At 37.0% G+C, this 27,341-nt stretch overlaps 1 protein-coding gene across 1 annotated transcript in view; it reads left to right on the forward strand.

The window, feature by feature from the left end:
- The window catches only part of COL4A1 (collagen type IV alpha 1 chain), a 126,718-nt gene that overhangs the window by 51,860 nt on the left and 47,517 nt on the right, over positions 1–27,341 (forward strand). Inside the window, exons 2-12 of the mRNA XM_062566784.1 lie at positions 3,404–3,454; positions 19,936–20,025; positions 20,116–20,160; positions 21,698–21,742; positions 21,850–21,912; positions 22,009–22,062; positions 22,233–22,259; positions 23,610–23,693; positions 23,804–23,866; positions 24,933–24,968; positions 25,588–25,629. Of these exons, the coding sequence (XP_062422768.1) occupies positions 3,404–3,454; positions 19,936–20,025; positions 20,116–20,160; positions 21,698–21,742; positions 21,850–21,912; positions 22,009–22,062; positions 22,233–22,259; positions 23,610–23,693; positions 23,804–23,866; positions 24,933–24,968; positions 25,588–25,629 (600 nt within the window). The remainder of the gene's footprint in view (positions 1–3,403; positions 3,455–19,935; positions 20,026–20,115; positions 20,161–21,697; positions 21,743–21,849; positions 21,913–22,008; positions 22,063–22,232; positions 22,260–23,609; positions 23,694–23,803; positions 23,867–24,932; positions 24,969–25,587; positions 25,630–27,341) is intronic.

Here is a 27,341-nt window from a genome sequence, read left to right on the forward strand (position 1 = left end):
ACATGTTCCTTTGACCTCCTAAACAGACCCTTGACCTGAAAGCTTTTTTTAGTCTGGCCCTCCGATCCTCCCAGAGTACTAAGAAGAAAAAAAATCTTATTTCCTCCTAGCATGTGCAGGATGTTATTAGTTGTATCATCACATCCCTCAGAGTCAAAAATACGCTTTAGTAGCTCCCAGTAATGGAAGGCAGTAATAGCTGTCAGTCTTCCTTCCACTTGCAGAGCTTATAGTCAGTAATAGCAGGAGATGCTGCTACTGTAAAACAACAGCATGATTTTGTAGAACAGGTGACCTATGTTGGTATAGCAGGCTGCAGTACTTGGTCAATAGGACCGTATGCAGCTGTGTTCTCTCAGACGTGCTCAGGAGGAGCTGTGCTCCCTGAAGCTCAATACAACTTACCTTCCGTGTATTTGATTAGAATAATCTGATATTTAAGAAACAGGAAAAAATGAGTATAATGGCATCATTTTTAGGAGCACAAAAGGAGACCTGAAGGCACAAGTCCATTCTTCTGACCATTCTAAATTTAAGAACAAAACCCAATTAAAAATCAACAACAACATGTCTGTCTTTTAAAAAAATATGCATGTTAAATAACAGGCCGAAGGAAATATACAGGGATAAACTTGAAAACAGATGTTTATAATGATTCACTGACGTATTTTAATTACATTCCCAGATGCAATTAAAACAGATTTTTTCTGAATTTAAGGGATGTGTTGATAAAACTGATAACATTCTACATGATGCTGGAGGAGGAAGCATGATCTGTAAGTATGCGTCTTCCAGCTGTGATCTCATCAGGTCTGAAAAACTAAGGAAGGGCACACTAGGTCAATTCTTGAAATGGGCGGTCCAACGTTTTTCTAGGTAAAACCACGTACTGCAAGAAATAACACTGACAGTTCAGTGGGTGGCGCTTTTCCCTCTTTGATCGTACTGAATTGGAGTTGTAGCATGTGCTGATATTGTATTGGTATTTAATTTTCTTTCTATAGGCTTTACACTCCTTCAGTTCAGTGTTGCTTTTCATTTTTATTTGCATTCACAATATATCATTATGGTATACTACTGCAATAATGTAAGAGAAATAATTTTGCTTTATATGAATATGGAGAAAGTTTGACTTTATGCAACAAATCAATGGCTCTACATACAAAAGAGTAAGTTCTCAACAAGAGGAAAAGAATTTGAGAGCCTTTTATAATTTTATTTTCAGCAACCCAAGATCTCTTTGATGCTTTATTTTAAAAGAAAATCTATTTATTTATTTTTAATCTCAGGATGGATTAGATGCATTTGTTTTTATTTCCTGGAAGTACCGAGGTCTCTGTTGACCGTGGAATCCATAGGTGTTAAGGGCTGGGCTCTCGACATCCTTGCTGAGAACTCACTTTGGGGTAATGCATTCCCTGACTGCTTCTGGGGCTACTTCTGGATAGCTACTTCATGAAGCTGTTGAAAGATATCAGTTGCTGCGGTGGATATTCAGTGATAAAATTTTTTTTTGCTTGTTTTCCCTCTAGTTTGTTTCTATTGGGTCTAACAACTGTCAAAGTGATAAAGACTGCTGAGTTACTCCCAAGTTGCTTCATGACTATGAGGAGGAAGAGGGAGGAGTAGGCTAGATGCACCTGAGTGCGCTGAAATGCTTTGATAACGCAAAGCAACTGTAAACCTTTACCTAGTGAGTCCATAACTAATCAGACTCACCCTTTCTCTCAGATGCTGTCACCTTTCTTGTTTTGCAAAAAATTAGTTGTTCTTTGTGATTGTCATAGAAATTGTTTGGTTACTGTTGACTCAATACAATCAAACAACCCTCCAAATCTCTCAAGTCTCCACCACATGGCTTATGTGAACAGAGACATGAAAGCTTTTAGTGGCACTTATTCCTGTTAAGCTCCCTTTGTCAGACAGCTAAGCTAAGCAAGATCTCCCCTTCCTCCCTTCCAGGGAAAATGATGCATGAAATGAGTATTTCATGTGAGGGAATCAGCTGTTAGGACTAGCTAGGTCAACTTCACAGTGCACCATCCTTCCCTCCTGAAATAAAAACACCCTCTCCCAAGCCCTCCTGTCTCTTTGTCCTCCAGAATTTCATATCAAATAATCTGAATAGGCTTGAGAGTCTCTCAAAATTTCTACTGAAGTATTGACATTTTCTGGAGGTGTAAGTTGGCTGTATGTTGACTCTAGTTTATCTCATGTAGAAGCCCTGTGAGGTAGATCTTGCTAAGAAAAGCCTATCTCAGAATAAGAATCTGTATGCTAGAAAATAGTTCATATTATTTATATTTTACTCATGTTTTCAATGCATTCTGTGCAAGGAATATGCTTTTACTGAATGGAAGCAGTCTCATCATAATGATAATTACAGTTAGACATTACAAAAGACAAGAAAGAGACAAAAAAAAAAAAAAAAAAAGGTTATTTGAAATGTATCAAGTGTGGGAAATAGTACCAGAACGACCATAGCAGTTGCCTCTATTTCTAATATTTTAAATCTGGAACAGTTTGCAATATTGAAGGCTGTGGTTTGACTTGATTTCATATACTATGTTCAGATGTCCTTGTCATATATACAGCTTACTGTGGTAATGATATGAATATTTTACTTTCCTTCTAAAACTGTCGTCCTGCTTTCTGAAAATTGTTAATAACTGATTTAAAAAAATTAGTAAATCAATATTAAGAGATCTCATGGTAAATGTCTAAAAGGTATGGACAAAATTATGTGACTTGAAGAACGTGTGGTTTGGTTCTTTATAAAGTCTGATATTTTTCTCTATAACTGTAGAAGATAAATCATGAACTGCAGTTTCACCATCCCTATCTCCCCAAAACAATGGAACATATATATACAGATTAAATATTTGTGCAAAATGCAAGCCATTTCTTTACACATTGGTGTTAGAATTTTAAAAGTAATCTCTTTATTAGTCTTTAAATGTATAAATGCAGAATCCTTAGAGGAAAGTCCACCAATTGTGTTAAATTGAAACATTCGTGTTGCTAGATGCAGAGTGTGTATATATATATATATATATATATACATATATATGTATATGTATGTATGTATATAGTATAAAAATTAGCTATTTTAAAATGATGGCCCAAAATATAATGATTTAAAAATAACATAGCAATTTTTTTTCTGGTTTAAAAACTACATTTTTTAAATTTTACAATGGCATTTTTTGTTATACTGTGAGAGTAGAAGTGTACATTTATACAAAGATAATAAAACATTGCATTGGACTTTAGTGAACTGTTGACATTCTCCATGTTTACGTCTTTGTAATCTGTGTGGCATTAATGACATCTCTAGTTCTTTTTGGTATGATCTGGCACCCAGTTCAAAAAAATTAATCCTTAGTTTCTCTTTTATTTTCAGGGTTGTTCTGGTTGTGGAAAATGTGACTGCAGTGGAGTGAAAGGGCAAAAAGTGAGTATTTGATGATGCTCTCTCTGCCTAATTTTCTCACTTACTTAAGTGACGTAATGTCTTGGCTTTCCCTGAGGCGGCTGTCCTACCCTGTGCCCTCCTGCTTATCCAGCTCTTGCTGGGGCTCCCTTGCAGCTTTACTTCATCCATCTCCAAGCTGGGGTCTCAGCCCAGGACCCTTGCTTGGCTCCTCCAGCGCTTCACCCTTACTGGTCCCCTGTGGCAGCCAGGTAGCATCTTCCTGCTCTGCTCCACGTGGAGAAGCAGCCCCAACCTGTCTCCCACATGAGGTTTTCTCTGCCTCACCAGCCTTATCGTTTCTTACATCACCTTACGTCCAGCGTTTGTGGTGAGAAGCGCAGATCCTGACATGATGTCCTGCGTAATTGAAACCTGCTGCTGAGAGAGTACACCTCTGCAAGTGATGGGAATATGTTAGTTCAGAAATGCTCTCTGCAGTACAGATTGCTCTCCTGGAAGGCTGTGGTGCATCATAAGTAACCTGCCCTGACCAAAGTTAACCTCAGGAGGCAATGCCTTACATTAGGAAAAAGTTAATAGTAAACTTAAACATTTTAGGGTTCCCATTCAGGTACCTAAAATATTTCTGTGTACAAAACAAAAAAGATATATTAAGGGCTTCTTTTGAAGCATTAATAGTGAAGAAAACTTTTATCTTTCTTAAACATTCCACGAATTCCCCTTGCAAATTACTTGCATTTGTAAATATTGTAGATGTTCAATCACTCCCCTTATCTCTTTCAGTTCTGTTGTAGAGATTTTAATCTACACTGTGTTCAGTTGTGCATGCACATGTACTGTATCTCTACCAATATAAATGAGAGTAAAACCAAAGGCTTTATCATCCTGTGATTGCAGTGGGAACATTTTTCAAGGTAAGCTGTTTAGGTCACCCAGGGAAGTACTCAGAGGAGTTTTTAGTGTTTTGATAAATATACAACTTGTATTCTATGTTATGTCTCATATGTGATAGCTACATATTTACAGATGAGGGTTTAAAAATGTTTATTGGTAGCTTTTCTTTGGTGTTTTCTAGAAAGAGAAATGTAAATGGTTTAATTAGAGACCTAAGCAAAGACCATTTTATTTGTAAGAGAACATAGATGAATTTGTGAGAAAGATTAAAATACCAAGTTTCAAAACATCTTTTAAAGTAGAGTTGCCTTTTTCAATCACCAGATAATAGCTGTTTAATAAAAGTCAGCCATCCATTTTAGAATCCAACAAAGCAAGGATTTGTGAAAGTCTTGGAAATTAGACCTTTCTCCTTGATATATGGATCTTATTTTTCAGTTGCAAGTACAAGTAAATTATTGTACCTTAAGACAGATATTAAGTTGTAACTCTGTTGTTCAAAGCTATTAGTTTTCAATTGATAGAGTATGACAGCGTTTTGTAACTAGATCATTTTAAAATGATGCAATTTTGAGAAAGAGAGTGTGTCAACATTTTGGCTTCATTTACTTCAGACTGTGATTCTGACTCTCTCTGCTAGAGGTAGAAGACAGATTCTCTTGCTGGCATATTTAGTTTGCATCATTTGGGATCTAAAGAAATTCTATTTATAAAAAATACATGCTTACCTACTATTATAGTAGCTAAAACCACCTCAAATTAATGTAGGTTAATCAAAAATGTAGAAGAGAAAATATTATCGATCCTTGGCAATAGAATTCATAGTAAATTCCAGACCTTGTATGCTTACCTGTTGGACAAGTGTGTTGTGCAGCACAGCTCACAAACTTCTCGGTTCTTAAATATGTATGGAGTGAAATATTTACACGCTCTCAGACTATGCAGGGAACTTGATTTAACTACTGACATCTCAATAAGTGAATAAATAGCTATGCCTAGAAAATCACATCTAATAAAAGAATCTGGAAGTATTTTGAAATATATTTAAAAATAATTTAATTCAAATCAATATATACCAAAGTCTGACAGTTGTGATAACAATCTGAGGCTTTCAAATGTGTACCTAGGTATTTGAATAGAAAAGTTTTGTTTTAATTACTTTTTGGTTTTGAAACATTCCCATCCCTGTTTTAGTCCACTGTAACTTTTAGCCACAATAAACGCTTTACATTTAACACTTACCTAGTATAATGACTGCCTGCTACCCAGTCCCATGCCTGAATAGATGAGAAGCTGGTCAGGGAAAAGAAGGGAAGCATCTTTCCTGTTTGGCTGTATATTTTTAGAAATGGTCACTCCAAACATTTGGTTTTGGATTTGAACACATCTGTTCAACAAGGTTCCCACTAACATATTATCTGTGGTGATTCCTGTTATTTCAGAGATCTACATGAATGTTGTTTAACCAGAGACCTCTGTTCTGCATATATGTGTAGCCATGAGCAACGCCAGAAGACTGGTGATACCCAAGGAGGCTCTGAGAACATCTGTTCTCCATGCCTCATGTAGCATCATATGTGGGAGGTACATACCCATTCCACCTGGTGCTGTCCAGAGCCAACATGTTGCCTACACTAGAAGCCCTTTTGATCTGGCTTCCATGTTGTGCAGAAGCACTAAAGGGCTCTTCCCAATCTACCCACACTCTTAAGCGATGTAACCACACTGCTTTACTTCTGTGGGAGTTTCTGCAGCTGTGGAGGTGGGTGCTCAGTTTGCCCTTTAATGCCTTAATTATTAGCATCTGGAGATACATTTCTTACCGTAGTGTGGGAAGAAGTTCCAGACCTTATGGTTTACATATTTTTAATTAATGTTTTTTTGCCAAATAATCATATTGATGATCTCACAGAAAAGTGCTGAAAATAATATTTGAGATAAAAACTATGGAATACCTACAAAATATTTCCCAATAAAATTTCAGACCTGGAAGAGTGAATTATACTGCCATATTTTCATCTCTTATTTGAGAATCTTTTAATCAATATGACCATTTACATGGCCATATTTAGAATACATTCAGTCTGTTCTCTCAGCAGACTGTTTCCATGAAAATTGCATCTCTATGCCAAACTCCTTTAAGATGACTCATACTTTATCAAGGGCACATAATTGACAATGTCTAAAGGTTTTTGGTCCAGATTTCAGAAAACGAGTGTAATTGCAACAGATGGCTTTTAGCCTATAAAGCCTTTCTTATTACACTGAACATCAGGCTGTTATTTTAAGCTATATAATGTCAAGTATCATGTATTTGCAGAACAGAAGGGGCAGAAATATTAGAATAATTTAATATTGTTAAAATAATACAACAATAAACAATACCATTCTGTTTTCCATTAGATTAGCCTATAACATCTTCATTTGTTTTCTTTTACTTTATTTGGCTTTCTACATAATAACTTACTGTTCTTTCTAACCTTGCTAAAGAGTGAGATCTGTTTAAACTGATTAGGATTTTGAATGCTTGCCTACATTTTATTTGGTTATGCAGAAGCAGACAGAAGCTATGTTTTCTTTCTTATGCCTACCTAGTGTTTGAGAACCGTTTCAAGCAGCTGTGGAGATAAGAACTGCTAGGCATTAATGTGAATGCAAAAAGCATGTTAAGCATTTAATTACTATTTAGAACAAAGGCTGTATAGAGCTGAGTAAAATTCTTCCTTTACTGGCTTTTTTTCCCAAGAATGTTCAGTTTCTCATTCATGAGCATTTGCAGTCATTTTACACTGTATCAGAAACATGTATAATGGGAAGTAAAACTGGAACTTTGCTGTAACTAATGTAGAAAGATTAACTTTCTATGCTTATCAGTTAGAATTCATTAAAATAGAAATTGTCATTTTTTCTTATCCTATGATGATTCCCTTCCCTCAGTATTACACAAAAAAAGTTAAAGTTGCAAGAATCTCAATGCGTGATTTTGTCATTGTGCATGAACTATTGTACTGCCTTAAAAAAAAAAAAAAAAAAACCTCTGCTAGAAAATTCTAAATAAAAAGTAAATAAGAATAGAATTAATTACTATATAACTTGCTTTTATTTTTTCTTTTTGTTTTGGTGATGGAAGAAAACTTGAACAAACCATTTAATTGCAGTATATTTTGGTTTGCCTAATTCTGCGGACGTATCTGTATTGTTATACCTACATGAAAATTACTTCTTTATTCCCCTTGATGAGCATATTGTCCCAGAGTGTATTGGCCATGGTGCAGAAATACCCAGACAGGCTTTGCTTGAGCCGTTTCAAATCTGGAAGCCAGATAGCGGTGTTCCTGCCTTAGGTGGACAGTCCCCAGGGAATCTCTGCAGTCCGCAGTCAACAGGAACAGTGACCAGTCATTTCCCTCCTGTGCTCTTGTTGTACGTTTTTGTAAATCACGTTTGGTTTTGCTGTCTGCAGATAACTGTGCTTCTCCGTTTGCTCTGGGTAGTGAAGAATAGACTATGTCCAGTGGATTATGTTCCTGTCTATTTTTTGTTGTTGTGTTTTGAAGGTTTATCAGATTGGAATGGCTTGTTAAGGTTTTTCCTGTCATTTTAGTTACCAAAAGATAGAGCAAAAGTACCTATGAGTTAAAACAATATAAAATTTGTTGTTGGAGAGAAACTCAAGCAGTTGACTAAACGATTGATAGAAGTGTAGTTCTGAGTTACCTTATAATATTGCAGAAGACAAGAGATCCTTTAGGTTACTCAGTAATCACTGTATCTGTTCTTTTCATATTCAACATGTATTAACAGCATCAATTTTTTTATCATAGATAATGCTAATGAAGAATGTAAAAGTGATCATCTATTTCATGGAAATATGTACTGTTAGGATTTAATCTGTTCCTCCGTAGTTTTGTTTAGTGTCTCTAAAGTAGGTGCTGTAGGAATTTACCTGGTTCACAGCACCTGTTCATGTCTGAATTGCAAAACCATGAATTGAGGACACTAAGGAAAGCAGAGCTAAACTATACATCCCAGAGAGGGCCATACAGTTGGCAAGAGGGAGGACAGGCAATGTGGGAGGAAAGATTGTGTTTGCAGTCTGGAAAGGACTAGCTGACAACATGAGCATCTAACTATTCCTGATGGGGAAATCAAGATTGTGACTAAATAAGCAAAGATATTGATCAGCTGCAGATCTTATGTTCTTCAAGGAGGTTTGATTTGTAAGTATTTTTGAAAAGCAGACCATAGCAATAATTGTCACGTTTGTATCTATTTTGCAGTCACAGTAACACATTTGTATTGACTTACCCATTCTTTGTGTTACTCAGAGAATATCTATATTTTACAAAAAGAGCACCCAGACAAAGCTGATATTTTTGAAAAGAACAAGAATAATATGGAGTGATATATGATAAGTATTGAAAACGTTCACAGTTTTCCAATTTGCAGGTCAAACTTTTAAGTGATATCTGGAGCCCTCAAATTTTTTTAGTCTGAAATAGTCATTGGAACCCATGTCTGCTTTGCACAAATGGACCAAATGTTTCCGGCAAAGCTTTCAATAGTAAGATATATTTATGCACTCAATATGGTATATATCTTTGATTAACACAAACTATGGTGAATTTATCTCTGTGGAAAGAGTGCTATAAAAGCAAATATCCCAGTAGTACTATGTAATGCAATATGCTTGCATTTGGATTTCAGGGCCTACTTTTAAAGGTTGTCACATACTAGTGTTTCTGTTGGCGTTATATAACCTTTTAAACAGCTGTTGCCAGATGGGTATCTTTGCTTGCAAAGATGTTGGTATAATAATCCGAGGCATTCCATCATGGAATAAACATGCCCTATAGCCTCACGAGTTTGATTTTTACATTTGTATAGCTACTGTTAGTATCTATCTTCGTTATGGTTTCTTAAAGGATTACAAGGCGATATTTTCATCTGAGTCATGTAGGCCTCCAGTGAAGTCAATAAAATTTCCTAAATGTGAGATCAAAGTAGGATCAGAAAAGGCCTATTAAATCTCAACTTCTTTAAAATTTGTATGCACTGGAAGAAGAATGTCCACTGCCTGTAGAATACCCATGGGTAGTTTGGAATCATTCTAGGTTAAAAATGTTGCTGCTGCAACTAGAACCGTGCTTCCAGCGTGTGCTGACTATATAGCGATTCTTAAAATTTTTGTACGGGTGTGCAGTTTTTTTAGTATGTTGTCTCATGTGTGACAGCAACTGCAGTCTGCTCCTGCTTTCTGCATGTTCACCTCATTGCCCATTATACTAATACTCTGTCACGCTGACAAGGTTGAGTGGGTGTAGATTAAGGGTCTGGGATAGCAAATGTCTGGGGAACCACAATAGCTACATTTTGCAGTTTATCCCCCAGGCTTCTTTAAACCATTCTTCCATTCAATTTATATTGTGTTTGCTGGTGATCTCAGACCAAGCCAGCCATTATAACTGATGGTTCTGTGATATGTCAGTTCCCACACAAGGATTTAATCGTACTTCATGCATTTAATAATCTCTCCCTACATTTTCTCTGCAGCAACGTTCACAAGGAAGAATTTTATTATATAGTAACTAATACTAGGCAACCATGCTATTGTGGTAATCTCTCTAAGTCTTTTATCATGTTCTAGACACTCTAAGCAAAGAAAGGTTTGGGTGGGTTTTTTCTTTTTTTTTCTTTTTAATCTAGTACTAGAGGTAGTAAATTGTTTGGCTCTGTTTGCTTAGCTACCTGCTATTTCAGATTTTAAATGTGTGTCTTCAGTCAAGGGTCATAATTTGCATTAGTCCTTCAGAATATGAGGCCATATAGTGTTGGCTCTCAGGCAGATTTAAGTTCTGTTAAAGTTTGGATTTTATTAAGGAAGGGTAAAAAGCCAAATTTCATATTAATTTGTCAAAAACATTTCCAGCAGAAGCAGTAGCAAAACCTCTAACCATAAATGCCTTGAAGGAGACAAAGAGTAAACATGGAGTAGCTACTAAAAAAAAATGGTAATCAAGTACTTTATCATTCATGCAAGTTCTAGCCAGCTGAAGAACCTCTTTAGTTTAACCAAGAAAGGAGCTTAACGTCACAAAAGTAGCAAGAACAGCTGAGAGAACACTTTCAAGGGATGCTAAAAAGGATTTGCATTTTCTTTCAATTAAGGATATCACCTAATAACAGTTATAGAACAATGAATAAATTGAATTACAAGAAAAGTAGCAAAGAAAGTGAGCCTGAATTATGAAAATAATAGCTTTCAGGAGCAGGTAACATCCTACACATCATCTTTAACAGCAGAAGATAATGAAATTTAAGGTAAAGCCAAGGTAAACGCAACCTAGATTCCTATCCAGAAAATCATGTTTCAAGAATATTTCAAGAATAACTAAAATGGCAAGAACTACCCATAAATTTTGTTGCTCTTAAAGAAAGCATGCAACAGCCTCCACTGAAGTTCAGCACAAACATTTTTAAATGTTTTGAAATGCCAACAAAAATAATTCTCACCAAGGCCTGTGTCAAAGATCAGTGTGCACAGTTAAAGTAAATACTGAGTTGAGTGTGTGACTGAACACAGACACTGGCATCAGACAGGATGTTGTCTCCCTCTTCTCTCATTTGACACTGTTACTGACTTTATTATGAGGAAGTGTTAACTAATGCAACAAAAGTATTTCATGGCTAGTTAGCAGTATAGGGAAAGGTTTTGGTTTTTTGATAACCCCTTGTTTTGTTAGAGCAGTTCAATCAACTGGCAAGCAAACACTGAAGGACTGTGAAGAACTGCAAAACAAATGAGGTTTAAGTAGCAGTGAAGGAAGAGAGAGATGGTGGGAGGGGGCATGTAAAATGCAGTCAGATTCTAAACTCAGGGGTTATGTGAAAAAATGAAGGAATACCAAAGACTTGCATAATATAGCAGTGTGTGCAGTACCTTTACTGAGATGTTGCCATTGAGAAATCTGTGATGTAAGAATGCAATTGCCAATCTTTAATTCAAATATCTTTTCTGTCTGAAAGTGTGGGAATGAAAGTTGGAAAATCTTATTAAAGATGCAAAGACCCATTTATTGCTGTAAAATTCCTCCAGAGGGAATTCTTAAGGACATTCTAGATATTAAATGAAATGTGTTTATAACAATGTCAAGGCACTGGAGTTAAGGGACATCTTACCTCAAAAAGAAAAAAAAGAAAAAACAATACTTGCAAAGTAAAACTTGGAAAGGTATGAAAGTATAAGCCTGTGATAGCAAAACCTTTGTACCCTATCTGTTTTTGAGTACAAGCAGATTTCAAGAAGGGACAGAGAACAACAGCGTTGCCAGTGTGACTGTTAGTATATCTGTATCAAAGGGGAAGAGCTCTTGCATTTGAATCTAACACTCTCCAACCCAACTCCCATCAGGACAAATTCCCCTTTCCAGTGGCTGTGTCGCTTTCCTGTACACTCCTCTGGGTGGCAGTCATACATCACAGATCCTGACATGCTGTTTTGCACACTTTTCTGTCAAAAATAAAACCTTTAAGAGAGCTAAACAGTATACCAGCTTTTGCTTGAAATCCATTGACAAGTAACGATTGATTGATGATGCTGATATGCTCCACAGTGTCAAAATGAGGAAAGTTTTGTTTTCCATTACCATTAGTGATTATTGCATCTTTAATAATTTCATTTATTTATGTTGAATGATCTTGAAGATACTACATAAAATTAAATTGTATCATCTCTCTTCCAGTGCTTCTGCTTGAGTCTTGGACTCTACAATTTAAACTGAATAAACACTGATGTACATTTTTGAGACAGTGTTATCTGCCTTGTGGTATTCTCATGATTAAAAAGACAGAAGCCAGAGTATTTATTCTAGCTGTTGTGAAAGGATATTTTACTTCTATACAACTTCAAAAATGTTTAAAACTTCTGAAATGCCATTTCGAACCTAACCAAAAAAAGCATCTAGAATAGCACTGTCTAGAATAGCAATGTCTGCCATGTACTCCTTAGGATGTGAGCTACTTTGTTATGAGAACTTACTGCAGTCTGTACTGTCTAGGACCAACTGCCCATGTTTTTACTATTTATGGAAAAGATTATTTTCTGTAAATATGTCCATGACAAACCTTTGGCAAGAGAATAAAACTTTGCATGTAACGTCACATTTTTTTCCAGGTCTAGGATCTGAACAAAAATAAATTAAAAACCCCCAAAAGTTCAAAACCTTTTTTTTTTTCTGCTTTTCATCTTCAAATGTGAGCCTTTAAACAATGCCAAATGCAAACAAATGCTAAATAATTTTCACTAATGAAGAAGGAAGGGTGTGGTACATTTTTACCCCTTATTTTCTTAGACCTTCAACATTGTGAAGTCATTTAACACAATGTACGATAAAACAAAGGAAGAGTTACTCACAGCTGATTAATTCAACAGATGATCAGAATGGGTAGGAAACATAGCACCCTTTTGAGTCAACCTGTCTCCAGGTGCTAGAATTTCCTTTTTCACACTGCAAATTTATTTGTCCTTCGAATTTCCTCTTCCCTAGTGGATCTTTGATTTTGTTCTATTCCCTAGGGTCGAAGTTTATGAGATCCTTGATTTTGATCTGATTAAAAAAAAAAAAAAAAAAAGGAAATAGACCATGGGTATCTTTGGTAAAAGATTTGTGTGACTTACTCCTGATACACTATGAGCTCTGTGTTTTTCAGAAAAAAATCAAGAAAAGTTTAAAGATAAAGACAATGGGTCACATGCCTTGGTGTTAAATTCCCAAGCACTAGGCAGGCAGGCCTTTACAAGCAGAAAATACAACTCATCCACTGTCTATTGGCTTCTGCTATCTGTTAGCCTTGCTTTTATATTCCTGTCATACCATGCCCTGGATCATGCCTTGAGGTAGACTACTTTCTGCTTATAAAGTGTCCAGAGTAGGGATCATGCTTGTTTTCTTCTGTGAATGAATTAAGTGTACATGTACCTCACTAAACTTCAGTGACTTTCTTCCTTTCAGTCCTTTTCTTTTTTTTTTTTTTTTTTTTTCTTTTTCTTTTTTTTCCTATGGAGGCAAAACAAGCAAATCTTCCAAGTAGTACTCTAGAAATACAAATATATTCCTCCTCAGCATGTCACCTGCTTCTAAATCTATAACATTTTTTTATCTACATTGGAGTCAAATATCATAAAAAATACAGCACTGCTGAAGACAAAAAAAAAGAAAAAAAGAAAAGAAAAGCTGAGAAAAGAATAATTTTGAGCTAAAATTAAGAGTGCGCATTGCTCAGAGAATCCTAGAAAGGGAAATGTGGACACCTCTGTTAAAAAAAAAATGAGTAGAGCAGTTGCAAAATGAGGAATAACCATGGAGTGAGTAAGAGGAGGAATTACATGAAGAAGCCTTAGTAAATTAAGTAGAGAAGGGCCATTACTTATAGGTGGTTTAATTTAAATTCTATGATGCTGATAGGCAACCAGTTGCTTGACACTAATTAATTGACATGTAGCCATGACTGACTTGAATATTAGTTTTAATTCACTTAGCTTATTTTATGTAAGTTCTTATTTCGCTACTTCATTAACACTGCATATCCATCCACTTACTTGTCCACAACCTAAACACATAAATACTGATATGTAGAGAAAAGGATACACAGAGATCGTCATTTCTATTTTTATACTCTTGGGAAGCACTTAGCTACTTCCTGAGGAATGCTCTTTGCAGCTATGAGACAATACTGAAATACACTTTGAGTCTAAGCACTCTTTCACATTTAGAAGGCAGTGGCACAGATACAGTCCGTGAACAGTAAACCTGAACGGTTTATCCTGGTTGATGCACTACTGGAGAATCTGACTCATTTTGTATTATTCAGCGCAGGTTCCCCAGTGTTGTAAATTCACTAGACTCAGGAACAGATAGTTTCATAACAGGAGAAAAAAGTCCTTTTGAGGAGTAAAAATATGCTGTGTAAGTTGCAATTGTTCATAAAGTCCTATCTACCCTTTATGTATCTGGCTCTGTATAGGCCTGACTTTTGCACCCTACGTGAGTGCTCTTTGGTGTTCTCCTGCTTTGAGTGCAGCCTGGGAGCTGCTTTAGTTGGGGATCGAAGGAATTACATGGATGAAGGGCACTGGGGAGGGTGCAAAGGGAAATGAGATGGTAAAAGCAGCATCCCTACAGGGAAGCATGATGAGAGAGCGTTGTTCTCCAACAGCTATTGGAACAGCTCTTCATCTATATATATTTATGGCTGCAAGCAACATAGATCAACCCTGGTAATACTTTAGGATGTCCAGGGACTTAGTCTAGCCTTTAGCCAGCCTGGTTTTGGAGCTGTGCAGGTGATCTACAGCAATCATGGCTGCTCCTTCTGTTAGGAAGGCCAAAAATGTTGGACTCATGTTTCCACTTGAGTGAGTTTTCTCAGATTCTTCCTGGCAGTGTAAGAAGATCTTAGTGACTCTCCCCCTGCCCTTTCCATTCTGCATGCTGTCAGGGGCTCAGCCCCAAAACATCTGGGTGAGCCAAGATCTTTACAGAGCTCCTACACAGATTCTTTGCATGTCTTTACAGTTATGTTTGTATAATTAATTACTTGTTGCTCATACAGTTCCAGAATTTTATAGCTATAGAGTAGATATATTCTGGCTCTGAAGAGTGAGCAGTTGGAATTTTGTGATGTTAAGCATCCTTAGTGCATTTAAGGACACTTGCCATATGAGCATATAGCAGTAACTCTGTTTGACTGATATCCACTTCACACTTTCAATAAAATACTGAAAATGGTAAGTGCAGTTAAGGACAAACAGATGATCTCTTCTTATATATATTTATTTTAATTCTGAAAGATATGCAGGGCCAGTGCTCCCTCTGGTGGTTAAAATTACTCTTCTAGAAAAAGAATTGGATTTTCTCCACCACTGTTTCTTCAGTAACATAACACTCAGCCAATTACAATTCTGTAAAACATGTTTACAGGTGCAGAGAGCAAAACAAAGTGACTCAAGAGTGCTACAGAGATCACACAGTAGTATTTCCCCACGAGTAATATAACTGCTGATCTAGCACCTCAAAGCCAATTTACTTGAGTGCTTGTGGTTGTATCAGCTGAAGGAACAACTACCTAGTCTGCATCCACCTCTCATGTGGTTTGGGGTAGTTTGTGCAGGAACTGGCCAGGTCTTTTCAAGGCTGTTATGTGTTACTGTAGATTTGACAAGGTCACACTGGAGCAGCACGGGGATGATTTTGTGTGTGTGTGTGTGTGTGCGCGCGTGCGTGTGTGAATAATTGCACCTATAGCCTAGACTAACCTTGATCAAAACCAACATATTAGACTATTCCTACAATCAGAGTGAGGAAAAACAGAAAATAGCGCTGAACTGTAATGTGGTATATCTCTCTTTTGGAAGTACAGCCTTAATTTTCATCTTAAAACAGCCAGTAATTTAAAACTGAGACATTTCTTTGTCATAGAGTCCCATGGCAGTGCTTCAGTTCAACGAACTGTTAGCTTTTGGAAAGAGGGATGTGTATGTCCTTTTGAGAAAGTTTAAGCTTAGCGTGGATGTCAGATTTTTTTCAGCATGACTGAAAAAAATGATGGTCCAAAGGGAGCTCTCCTTAAAGCTAAACTCTTGCTGGCTGTGATCTTGGTTCCTTTTGCTGCAAGGGGTAGCTGAAGAGCTCTGATAAATAAAAACCCCGTGACTCCTGCCTCACTTGTGTGAGAAGACACTGTTGCTACCTTTCTGACCCTGTGGGAGAGTTGGCTGAATGACACACAGCAGCCACCATTTTTGGGTAGATCAGCTCAGCTGCCTTTTGACAGAGGTTTTTTTTTAATATATTTTCAGGTGAAGGAGCTGCACATGTTCTATTCTACTATCTCTGCTATGTGGTAGTCTCTAGCAGAAGCAAACCAGACAGGTTGAGTTGGGTGGAGGCTGTGCGATGTTTTAAATGACTTCAGAAAAATCTGCATATTCTTATTTATCACATGCCTGAATCTCTGCAGAGATTGAACACACTGCATTCATTTGGGCCTGCAGTTTTAGAAACGTGATTTATATCCATGTTACCAATCTCCAAGTCTAAAATCTTTCGGTCCAACAGTCCCTAGATGAAATAATAGAGGAAATAATTTATAATGTAGTGCTGATTATTTCTTCCTCTTCTACACTTAATTTATTACAGTTAAGTCTTTTGAAAGTACTTGCTTCATGTGACATTCCTGCATAGCAGTCTGTAGTTGTTCCATGTGTGAAACACTATTTCATGGCTCATTTGGGAGTGTTGGTGCCAGCAAGACAATCAGACTATATAGCTATGCTCTTAACAGGTTTACCTTTCTTTAGAAGTCCATTCATTTGCTTTTAATTTGTGTGTCTAATACAACAGCATTTGGATGCGTTTCACAAAGGCTGGACTACAAAAGGCAGTCTTGCTAATCAAATGAATGTAGCAGCGAATGAAAACTTGCTGGCTTTTTCTAAAGCATCTTTGTATTTTCAGCAGCAGCTGAGTGGCAGAATATTTATCTTTGTGAGCTGAAAAATGACTTTTCCACTGTATTTTCTGACAGTTTGCCTTGAATCAGTGGAGATACAGACAACTTGGTTACATCTGTTTTAATTTCCTAGTCTCGTGAATTGATCTGTAAGAAGCAGAAGCTCTTTTGTTATTATTTGCCAAGACTTTGCAGCTGTGCGTATAAGAGACTGGAACAGTACATGATCCGTACAGTCAGAGTCTTGTGCTCTTTATGCATCGCAACTAGACATCTCAGTGCCAATCTGATGCTTGCCAATTTGTGTAACATGGATGCTTGATGAGTTCCAGCTTAAATGTAGCGCAAACACTAGCTGTTTGGCTGCTTGGATGGAACATTGGGTGAACTGGACAAAAAAAGGGATGCGAGTCAAGTATTTCCTTTCAATGCAAGGCATCTTCAGGACATGCTTGTGTCTGTGCTGGCCAATGTGATACTTCTGAGCTTGAAGTTTAAATAAGCCACCTTGCTTATTTAGCTGCACTGCAACTGCTGGTATGCCAGATATCTGTGCAGGCTAATCTACCCTGTCAAATTAGGACACCTGGAGCTCTGCTTTAGTGTGACTTCATTCCTTCTAGATGTTACGGTTTCTGTACTCCATTGTTCAGTGTAGATGTTTGGAGACTGATAGACCTTTACTGTAATTTAGTGTAGTTTCACTGATGTCAAAAAGACTTCTCATGGTGTATGTTTGTACTGTCGAGCAGGAGTATTGAGGCTAGGTCTTTGTTCATTAGCACTGCCTCTTTCCTTAAGAGTCCTCAGTGTGCTGGTTACCTGCAAAGAGACAGTGTGATGTACAGACTAAGGTAAGAGACTGCTGTGCAGGATTTATCCCTGGCTCTGTTGTTGGTCTTTAGTAAATAGATTGTCCTGAGTTTCCATAGATGGTGTGGAGGAGTAAGGTCACCTTAATGGCATAGCCTGAGATTGCACAAATTTTGGCTACTTATCCAATACTTACTTTTCAGTAAAATTAATTAGGAGGGCAGAGTAGAGAAAGAAAAGTGTAAGCACTGCTGCTGCCCACCTGTGAGAATAAATGACTGAGATGGCAGGTTGTAAGCAGGCAGGAATCAAGCAACTTCCCTCTGGCAAATCACAGGCAAAAATAGGAGCTTAGTTCCCGTGTGAGAAACAGCGAGTCTGCAGTAGGTGCGGGGGTGACAGCCCTTCACATGCTCACAAGTTGTGCTTTCCAGGCCTCTGGCCATCCATCCAATAGTTTAACTGGATGTCCAGAAGTCTTGGACAAATAACCATTTCATTTTTCTTTCTGTTGCCGTAAAAAAATCAAGTCAGTAAAAGAAAATGCCGCTGGGGAAACTCGGACACCTTTTAGCTCTAAGTGATCAGCCTGCAGCTATGTTTTACTCCTCCGATAGGATAGGTGGGGTGCTGGAGATAGCCTTTTCAGAGTTAACCGGAGTTATCTTGGACCTAGTTTATTTTTATGTCAAACCTGGTTTAATCTCTTCAGCAAGAGTGGAAAATCAGATCTGTGAAATTCGATTTTAACGTTTCCGTAAAAATGGATGGAAGAATATTTTCGCCTGTTGCAAGGTGCAGTGATTTCAAAGTGCCACCAAAGTCACTCTCTTCTCTGTACTGATTATTTTGCTTTAATAATTTCATCTCTACATTCTCATGCTCTTTTAATCTTTCTCATGATTTTCTTCCCCTCAGCTCTTTGCTCTTACCCAATCCTATCAATCGCCTCTCTTTTCCTCTGTCTCTTCATCCTGTTAGTATCTTAACAAAATCCCGCCCAAAGATCTAAAAAAAAGTAAACCCAGTGACCCCACAAAGACCCCACAAATCTTCCAACTCCTATCATCTTCAGAAAGTGTAACTAGCCTCATGTCTGAGAGTCATCACTCAGTTTTCTCTGGCAGTATATTGTAACCTTTTCTTTGCTTATTACCTGTTTGACCAAGGTGAGCAGTGAGCTTTCGAAGACTCAGGTATTTTTCTTTTCCTGAGGGCCCTGTGCTCAGCTGACTCCTACAAGTTACTATAATATAGGCGATAATCTTTGTTCTGAGCAAACAGTAGAAACATTTCTTGTTCCTTACTAAACTATTCATATTCTTAAAATCTTGGTACTAAATCATTTGTGTGTTAATTAGTGATGGCAATCTCATCTCTCACTGCTTTGCTGGAAATACTGAAATCTGAGTAGCTTGCTTTTGTTTGTTTTAAATCCTGTTGATTTTATGTCTGTGTTTGTATCCATGGCAATTGGTCTATTTTTTTGAATTTCTAGAATAGATGACATGGTTTTTAGTTGTAGTTTGAAATTAAACATCTTCTTTTTGCATTTGATTACTAAAGTTTTATTTTTCAAATATTGCCACATTTTTGGACAACATGAAGTATTCTTCCTTATTTCATACTCCACCTTAAAAGGACAACTCTAGTTAATTCCTGCATGGAAGGTTTGACTTCTAATTTGCTTTTGTTATCAAGCTTTGACATATGGTTACATTTTCTTTCCCTCTTCCTTAATTGCCAATTTTGCAACCTTCATGCAGACAGAGTTCCCCCCCCCCTTTTTTTAACTGGGAATCCAAATACAGTGAAAGTATAATAGCTACAGTATGGAGCTATAGATGAATTTCATGTCTATCTCTGATTTATCTGATTTAAATACATCTGGGGTTGTAGAGAGAGAGAGGGAGCACTGCTGAAGTATAATGTTTTGAGAAACACATTTGCTGTTGTCTGTCCTAGACAGCAGCAAAGAACTTAAACATTGACACGTACAATATGTGCATTGAGCTCCTTGAGAAGACTGTCTTGAGTCACCCTGGCTCTGAACTACCCTGAAACTCAAGACTAAGTGACAAGCCTGGTCTCCAAAATTTGCTGTTGTAAATAATGTATAAGAAGAGGAGCAATGTTGACCATTCTTTTAGCAGTGAATGCAACATTGATATTTGCAGTTTCCGTGAATTTGCAATTTTTCCAGCACAGAAACAGGGGATATGTGAGTAGCTGGAAGAAGCAGTTTCAGGTGTTTTGTTGCTAATAGGTTTTCTTCTTCCCAGGGTGAAAGAGGCTTGCCGGGATTACAGGGGGTGATTGGGTTTCCTGGAATGCAAGGACCTGAAGGTCCCCCTGGGCCACCAGGGCTTAAGGTAAGAACTGAAGCTTTAATATTTAAAACACTCAAATTTCTCTAAAGTGTTGTCACTAGAAAAGACAAAGCTATCTCTTTTCCATTACAGGGTGATACTGGAGAACCAGGACTGCCAGGAACAAAAGGAACAAGAGTGAGTTCCAATTTACTTACATTTTTGCAATCTGAAGGTTAACATATCTTTAAGTCTTTGTGGCTACCTTCAAGTGCAAGATGGGGTTAGTCTCTTTTTTCAGTTAATCAATGGCCTCCTCGTGTGCTGCACAATGATTTCAAAATTCTTGCTCTTGCCTTTGAGGTTCTGCATTGTGCAGTCAGTGCCTTTGCTCATTTGCATTTTCACCTGGTCCTTACCTCTGCGGCAACAGCACTGGTTTTAATATTCCTTTGATATCTCTCTGCCATACCAAGAGGATTTTTTCCAATTTGAATATGAACTGCCTTTATTACCTCATGCAAAAATCTCCTTTATGTTTGCTCTCTAACCTCCTTTAAGCACTCCAGCAGAGAAGCTGATACACTCATGAGCATGTACACATTAAAAATTATGTACATGGTATGGGGCTGAATCATTAAAGTCATGGACGAAGATTTCCTGATGTTTTTAATGCTAAGAGAGTCTCTGAGTATGCCTGTATCTTTCCTATTGTCATTTCTGTTTAATATGATACTTGTGTAACATTTATTTTAGCAGATTATATTGGCCAAGGCCTTTTTGTGTTTGGTGAGGAGCCAAGCCCATTCTGAGCATTTTCACATTTTGTAACAGAACAGTGAAAGAAGAGTTGAGTGATTTGACTAGTAATGATACACACATATTTTTACCTATGTCCTCTTGTCCACAGATCTCCAAAATGCTGTCTCAGTTTTGTTCCTCATTCACCTGCAGTTGTTGCAGCAGGTAGAATGAGTCAGTTGCAGCCTTGAGTTACTGCAGAGGGGTTACTCTATTAGCTCAAGAAATCCCCATTGCAATCCATGCCGTTCATGATAACCGGAGGTATCCTGACTGTTAGTGTAAATTAGTGTCTCCTGGTAAATGTCTTCACCTTTTGCAATGCTCATAGCTGTATATTAGCAATGATAAAGTGCAGGGAGATGCAAATATACTATCTGAGCTGAAGGATTCACATACATCTTTTCTGCTTCACAACACTTATGTTACAAAGTGCTCTATGAATAAATAAGCTGGTTGCATGAAAGTGATGTGCCTAGTCAAGCACCTGATGCATTATGCTGGCAAGCTGCTCAGGAAAAAATAATGTATTTGAACCTAATATTTTCTTAATGCAGAAGATGAAATTGTAACTGATGTGGATTATGAAAGATGGAAAAACATCTTTGTAGTGTATTAACATTCGCTTCTGCTATGAAGAGATGTCTACAGTAAATGTCACGTTAGAAATGATGATTGTGAAGACAAAACCTACATTGATATTTTTGCCTGTGCAGTTGAAGAAAATGAAGAAAATATTTTGAATTATTAGAATGCCATGACTGAGAGTTTTTAAGATTAGAGATATTTTGCAAAGAAACTTTAAAAGAAGCTATTACTCATTTTCTGACTGTCCCTATTGGAGATGAGACTAGAGCAGTTTGTCATTTTGGTTTTTTTTTCTCATTTTTTCATTTAAATTTCCCAAGTTCAAAATGTTCTTTGTCAATTACAGGGCCCACCAGGATCATCAGGATATCCAGGAAACCCAGGCCTTCCTGTATGTGAGATGTATATGTGTTTTTACAAAGAAATCAAAGTTTTAATTATGACATCTGTCGTGTACTATTGCTATATTGCTAATTTCTTCACTTCCTTTTCATATAGGGCATTCCTGGACAAGATGGCCCTCCAGGTCCACCTGGTATTCCAGGATGTAATGGCACAAAGGTGACATTTATAAATATATATAACATTTCTGTGCTGAAATAAAAACCTCTCAAGAGTATATTCCCTATACAAAGCCAATTTCTTTGTTCCCCTTAGGGTGAAAGAGGTCCAGTAGGTCCCCCAGGTTTACCAGGATTGACTGGAAGCATAGTAAGTAGATACTTTCTTCACTTAGTATCTACTTAGTAAGTAGATACTTAATTCACTTGTATCAACTCTAATTCTTGAAATGTAAATATAACTATGTAAAATTATAGCGTATAAAATGTAATTTTTACACTACTGGTGAAAACTAACATCAACTACTTATTTTTTCACAGGGACCTCCAGGACCTCCTGGAATGAAGGTACGTTGTGCTCTGAATGTGTTCTTATCCTGCTTAATCTGTAAGAATTAAGACGAACTCTACACCCTCTAAGATAGCAGTCCTTACTTACAGACTTACAGAATTGTGCCGTCACGCTTCACTTTGAATTCTGTTCTGCAGTCCCACTAAATAAAGACAGTGGGACAACCTCCAGTTCATAACAATTGAACATATGTATTGTTCCATGCAGGTCTTAAAAGTGTAAGTATTACAGATGGCTTACCACAGCACAAAATGGTAGATGCCTTAACTGTGTATAAGTAGTATGGTGGCCACCTAATTATGCGTAAAGATGTAGATTCATTGTATAATTCAAACGTTTGTTTTGGTATTACTGACATTTCAGTCATCTGAGTAGTTTCATGTAGCTAATCTTTGCAGAAGGGAATGTAGCCCACAACATGAACCAAATCTGACATACATAAACAAATAATTTACATAAATGAAAAGTTAAACTACATACTAAATATTAAGTGTATCTCATGAACTAAAGTATGAAATACTGAATGACAACAGAGAGCTCTGACTCTTTAGTATTAGAAAATATAATTTGAAACTACAAGTTAGGTACAAATCATAAACATAGTCTCAGATTTGCAATGACAAGACTACCTGAAGCCATAAAATGCCCCTTTCCCTTCCTGTCTCATGGAAGGAAATGGCTCAGTCCAAAATAAGTGAAGTACTTGAATGTTTCTTTCCTAGATGTGTATGCATATGTGCTTTTGAAATAAAACCACTTAATCAAAAAAATATTGCAACTTTGTTCAAAAAAGTAGAAAAGTGGGATTTTTTGCTATCAAAAAAGAGAAATAAAGAAGTGAATAATGATCAGGGTAGTTTCCAAATTTAAGTGATGTGGATTCTTTTTTAGAGGGTTCTTACTTGATTTTGGAGTTATGATTACAAACACTCAAGCCATGAATACTACTTTGATTTCAGAATTAGGTATAAGGCTGAAGAGCTCGGCCTGGAAAAGAAAGTGTGAGGTTACCAACTTCTTTTGTCAGCACCCACGCCAGATGTTCCAGTTGTGTAATAACACTGTAGCTGTGTGAGATTTAGTGGGAAAATCTTTCCAATTATTCATTACAGTATTGAAAGTAAGGGTGAGAATTAAAATTTGGTCCTGGAATTTCTTCTGACAGCTTTAAAGAAAATTTGACAATTAAGGTCTTTAGCTAAATTAAAAGAAGGAAGGTGATTTTTTTAGGTGATCATTCCAAGTGATTCCAAATTTTGCATAGTTCAGACCTTTCTCTCATCTTAATACCAGGATTTTTTAATGTATTTGAATAGATGTTTAAGTACTATTTTATTCTCTTATAGGGAGATCCAGGTGAAGTCATTGGTCTTTTACCTCCTAGTGTGCTAAAAGGTGACAAAGGCTTTCCTGGTCAACCTGGACTACCTGTAAGTCTAAATGATGTTTGAATAGCAGTGAATTTCAATTGATATTATATCAATATCATTAAATTGCCAAATAAATACCACCTTTTAATATTGTCTTTATTTTTTTGCAGGGTCCACCTGGAGCCCCAGGGTTTCAAGGGCCAATGGGGCCACCAGGGCTTCCAGGAGAGCCAGTAAGTTTCTTTTCATGGTGATTTGTGCTTCACTTACAAAGCTTTATAGAGAAGCTCAGTGAGGTGTATATGGCCAAGAATGACGGTCAGTGGTATAATTTAGGAAAGATAACCTGAGGTTCCAGACTTCATGTTCAGTCTCCTGGACTCTCTTGTGGTAGGAGTGACTAGGCGCATGGGCTTCCAACAGCAGCTGCCCCTAAAGTCATCCTCTCTTCTTGCAGGTTTTTGTCTTTCCTTTTTTAGTAGTTACTCATTTTCCCTCCTCCCCCATTTAATTAATTGAACATAAATCACTAACCTAGCCACCAGATCTAGATCAAAATGTTTGCTGTGGTTGTTCTTAAGGGTGGCCTCAGTAGAAAGGTACTGTAGACAGCAGGTCAAATCAACTGTCTGTAATAACTGCCAAATGCTGAGGGCATTTTAGTTACTTCTAGCTACTTTAATTTTTGGCCGGTCTCGTGGATATCTCATATATATCTTCTCTTCCTTTATTAGATGCAATTAACGGCTAGTAGAGAGCATCTACTTCCATCTGTTAAAAAACCACCGTTTATCTTGCTGTTAAAGTGCACTGTGTTAGAATTCCGTTTATGCTACTGAAAGGATATACAGAAAAATGCAGTAAGAAGTTACTAATCAATATAAAGGTAGTAGAGTTGAGTCCTTGTTTGCACTTGTTAATATGAAAAAGAACAATCTTAATGAAAGAAATGTGAGGGTTAATATTTAGCACAAGTGGACAGTAGCACACAAAACAACCACACTGAGGTCAGTAATGAAATTGCTTTTCTGGGTAGTACCATAGGCTTTCTTTGATTGTCTCTTGTCTAGATGCTGACTAGGTCCAGCATTCTTAATTGTGTAACAAGTTCTGATGGAAGATCTTACATTCTGTTCATTTTTATTATTTATGTCACATTGTGGGTTGGAGTAGGCAGTAGCAGAGAAATGCCCCGGGTCTTGGTTAAGTGGAAGGGTTTGCATTTTTGATATATAGATCATAGAAATGAGTCCACCTAGAATACTATACACATATCTGCTAAAATGTCCTGTCTTACAGGGCCCTCCAGGGCAACCAGGACCCCCTGGTGAGAAGGTAAGGACGTGTTTTATTATAAAGATTAAGTCTACTCATTTATTTCTTTACTTTTTATTTTATTTTATTAATATTAATATTTATTATTTTACTATACTAGTTCCCCAAAAAAGCTGGAAATTTATGGTAATAGAAGAGTGGGTGTTTTTACACTTTGGGATCTAATTTTATATTTATATAGAGCATCATAGAAGGAGACTTTTAAGCTAATTTTTTGGGCTTCCTTAGATTTTTTAGATCTGTTACCTCACTTGATGAAATCAGTAATGACTACAACACCCTACAATTGTTTGGATCCATCTAAAAATGTCAAAATGTGGAATTAGTCTCATTTGTCAGTAAAAGGTTGAAAAAAGGGAGCATACTGACACTAAAATTGTCTTTCATTTTATATATTTTTTCACCAGTTGCTGGAATGTGGGACTCAAGAAAACAGCTGGGGGGGGGGGGGGGGTTAAGACATGATTTATTTGTTTGTTTCATATGTGTTTTAAGAAGACTCTTTCTTATATCCTCTCTGAGCTTTTGCCATTTCCAAAATACTTTCATATGTATGGATGTATGTACATGTGCATTGCTGATAAAAATTCACTAATTTATGTGTAATATTTATTTTCAGGGGTACATGGGCTTGGGTTTTCAGGGTCCCAAAGGTGAAAAGGTAAGTGTCTCTTGAAACCTTTTAGAGATCAACTGTTAGAAATATTCTTGAAGCTTTGTTTTAGATAAATAAATTGCTAGAATTAATCTGTGAAGAAAATCTATGCAATAACTTTGTAATTTTTGGAAAACTTGAATACATCTATCTGTAACTCATAACTAAATGAACATAATTCATGAGTGGTTACAGAATTTTGGCATGATGCTGTTATAATTGACGTTAATTTAGGTCATTATCCTATTTTTCAGCTGTGACTAGTACCAACTACTTCAGGAAAAAATATTTAGATTGCAGTTGGTGAACTGGAAATCATTTACTCTTCATATTAGGGCTCATCATGAGATTTGTTTGAAATTGATTTAGATCTAAGGGATGAGATTTAATATGCTGTCCAAAATCATCAGAATTAATTATGATAGGACTCTTGAGAGCCCGTCTGCGTCACTGTTTTAGTTTGGACTGGATTGTGCTTTTGAGGCAGATCTTTCAGGTGCCCGCTTTTACTATGTTTTGGCTGAGCCAAGAGCCGTTTCAGAGCGCACAGACCTTTTTCCTTTTGAAAGAAACAAAACCAAAAGGTGTGCTTATTGCTGGCAATAGCAATATTTACAGGATGTCTTGTTACTTACCAACACTGCCAGACAGTTCATAAAAATAATCAACATTCCAGTTGTTTACTGGGAGGCTGAGGTGGGATTTTGTGCTGTCCTGCTTCTTACTGTTTGCTGCAGGGATACTGAGCAACCCTACTTTGGTCTTCCTTGTTGCTAGATTTTGATCAGTGATACCACTTTTTCTGCCTACTCCATGACTAGTCAACTGTAATGTACTGCTCATCTGTCATGTATTAACTGAACTATGATAACCGATCCCATTTATTCGCAAAACCAGCATCAATTGGGAGGTAAAGCATACTAGGCTTAATGTGTTATCTCTCCTGCTGAGGGCTAGGCTAGTGTGTTTTATGTCGCATTTGCAGGGGCAAGAAATGCATGCAGTCATGCGTTATAGTTCAGTAAATTGCATGTGTGAGCCTTTTGCTTCTTCAGAAGCTCCTCAATGAGTATCATAGGCAGAGGCCTTTTCAAGTATAAGTAAATCATGTTACCTTAGGGTTTTTTTCTTTCTTGGTACTTTTTATGTCTGGAGACACTCTATTCCTACTAGAGGCAATTTTTCATGACATGATGCATTGCTGAGATTAGCTTGTTATCATAAAATTGCTTGGAAAATGTTGACAGTAGAAGCATGCAGACTCCTGGACACCTCAGGTTTGCCTTTAGCGAAAAAGGAATGGTATTGCTAGGTAGTGCTGCTTGGCAGAAATGTATCAGCCCTTTTGGACATGTTTTACTGTAAAAGATACTGCTTTTACCCTCTATAAAGAGGCAAGGTTCCCACACTGCTGTGGACAAATACATATTAACAGTGTGGTCCACACTTTAGTTTTTCAACGTGGCCTTTAGAGACAGTTGTAAAGCTGGTGGAACACTATAAACTTTGACTCACATCTTTTTTTCAAGAATAGATTTTCTGAACCTGACCTTGTTTCCTAATATCCTTCCTTGTAAGGGAGGCACTAAAATACTTTTGCACCATCATAATAGTTGGACACATTCCTGATATTCACTATTGATCGTTCTCCAGCTTATCAGGCGATACTGAGATCCCTCTTCAGGACAGTCTTAGCGTATTACACATTATAAAATTGT

The sequence above is a fragment of the Rhea pennata genome, chromosome 1, assembly GCF_028389875.1.
Source record: "Rhea pennata isolate bPtePen1 chromosome 1, bPtePen1.pri, whole genome shotgun sequence".
NCBI classification, from domain to species: domain Eukaryota; kingdom Metazoa; phylum Chordata; class Aves; order Rheiformes; family Rheidae; genus Rhea; species Rhea pennata.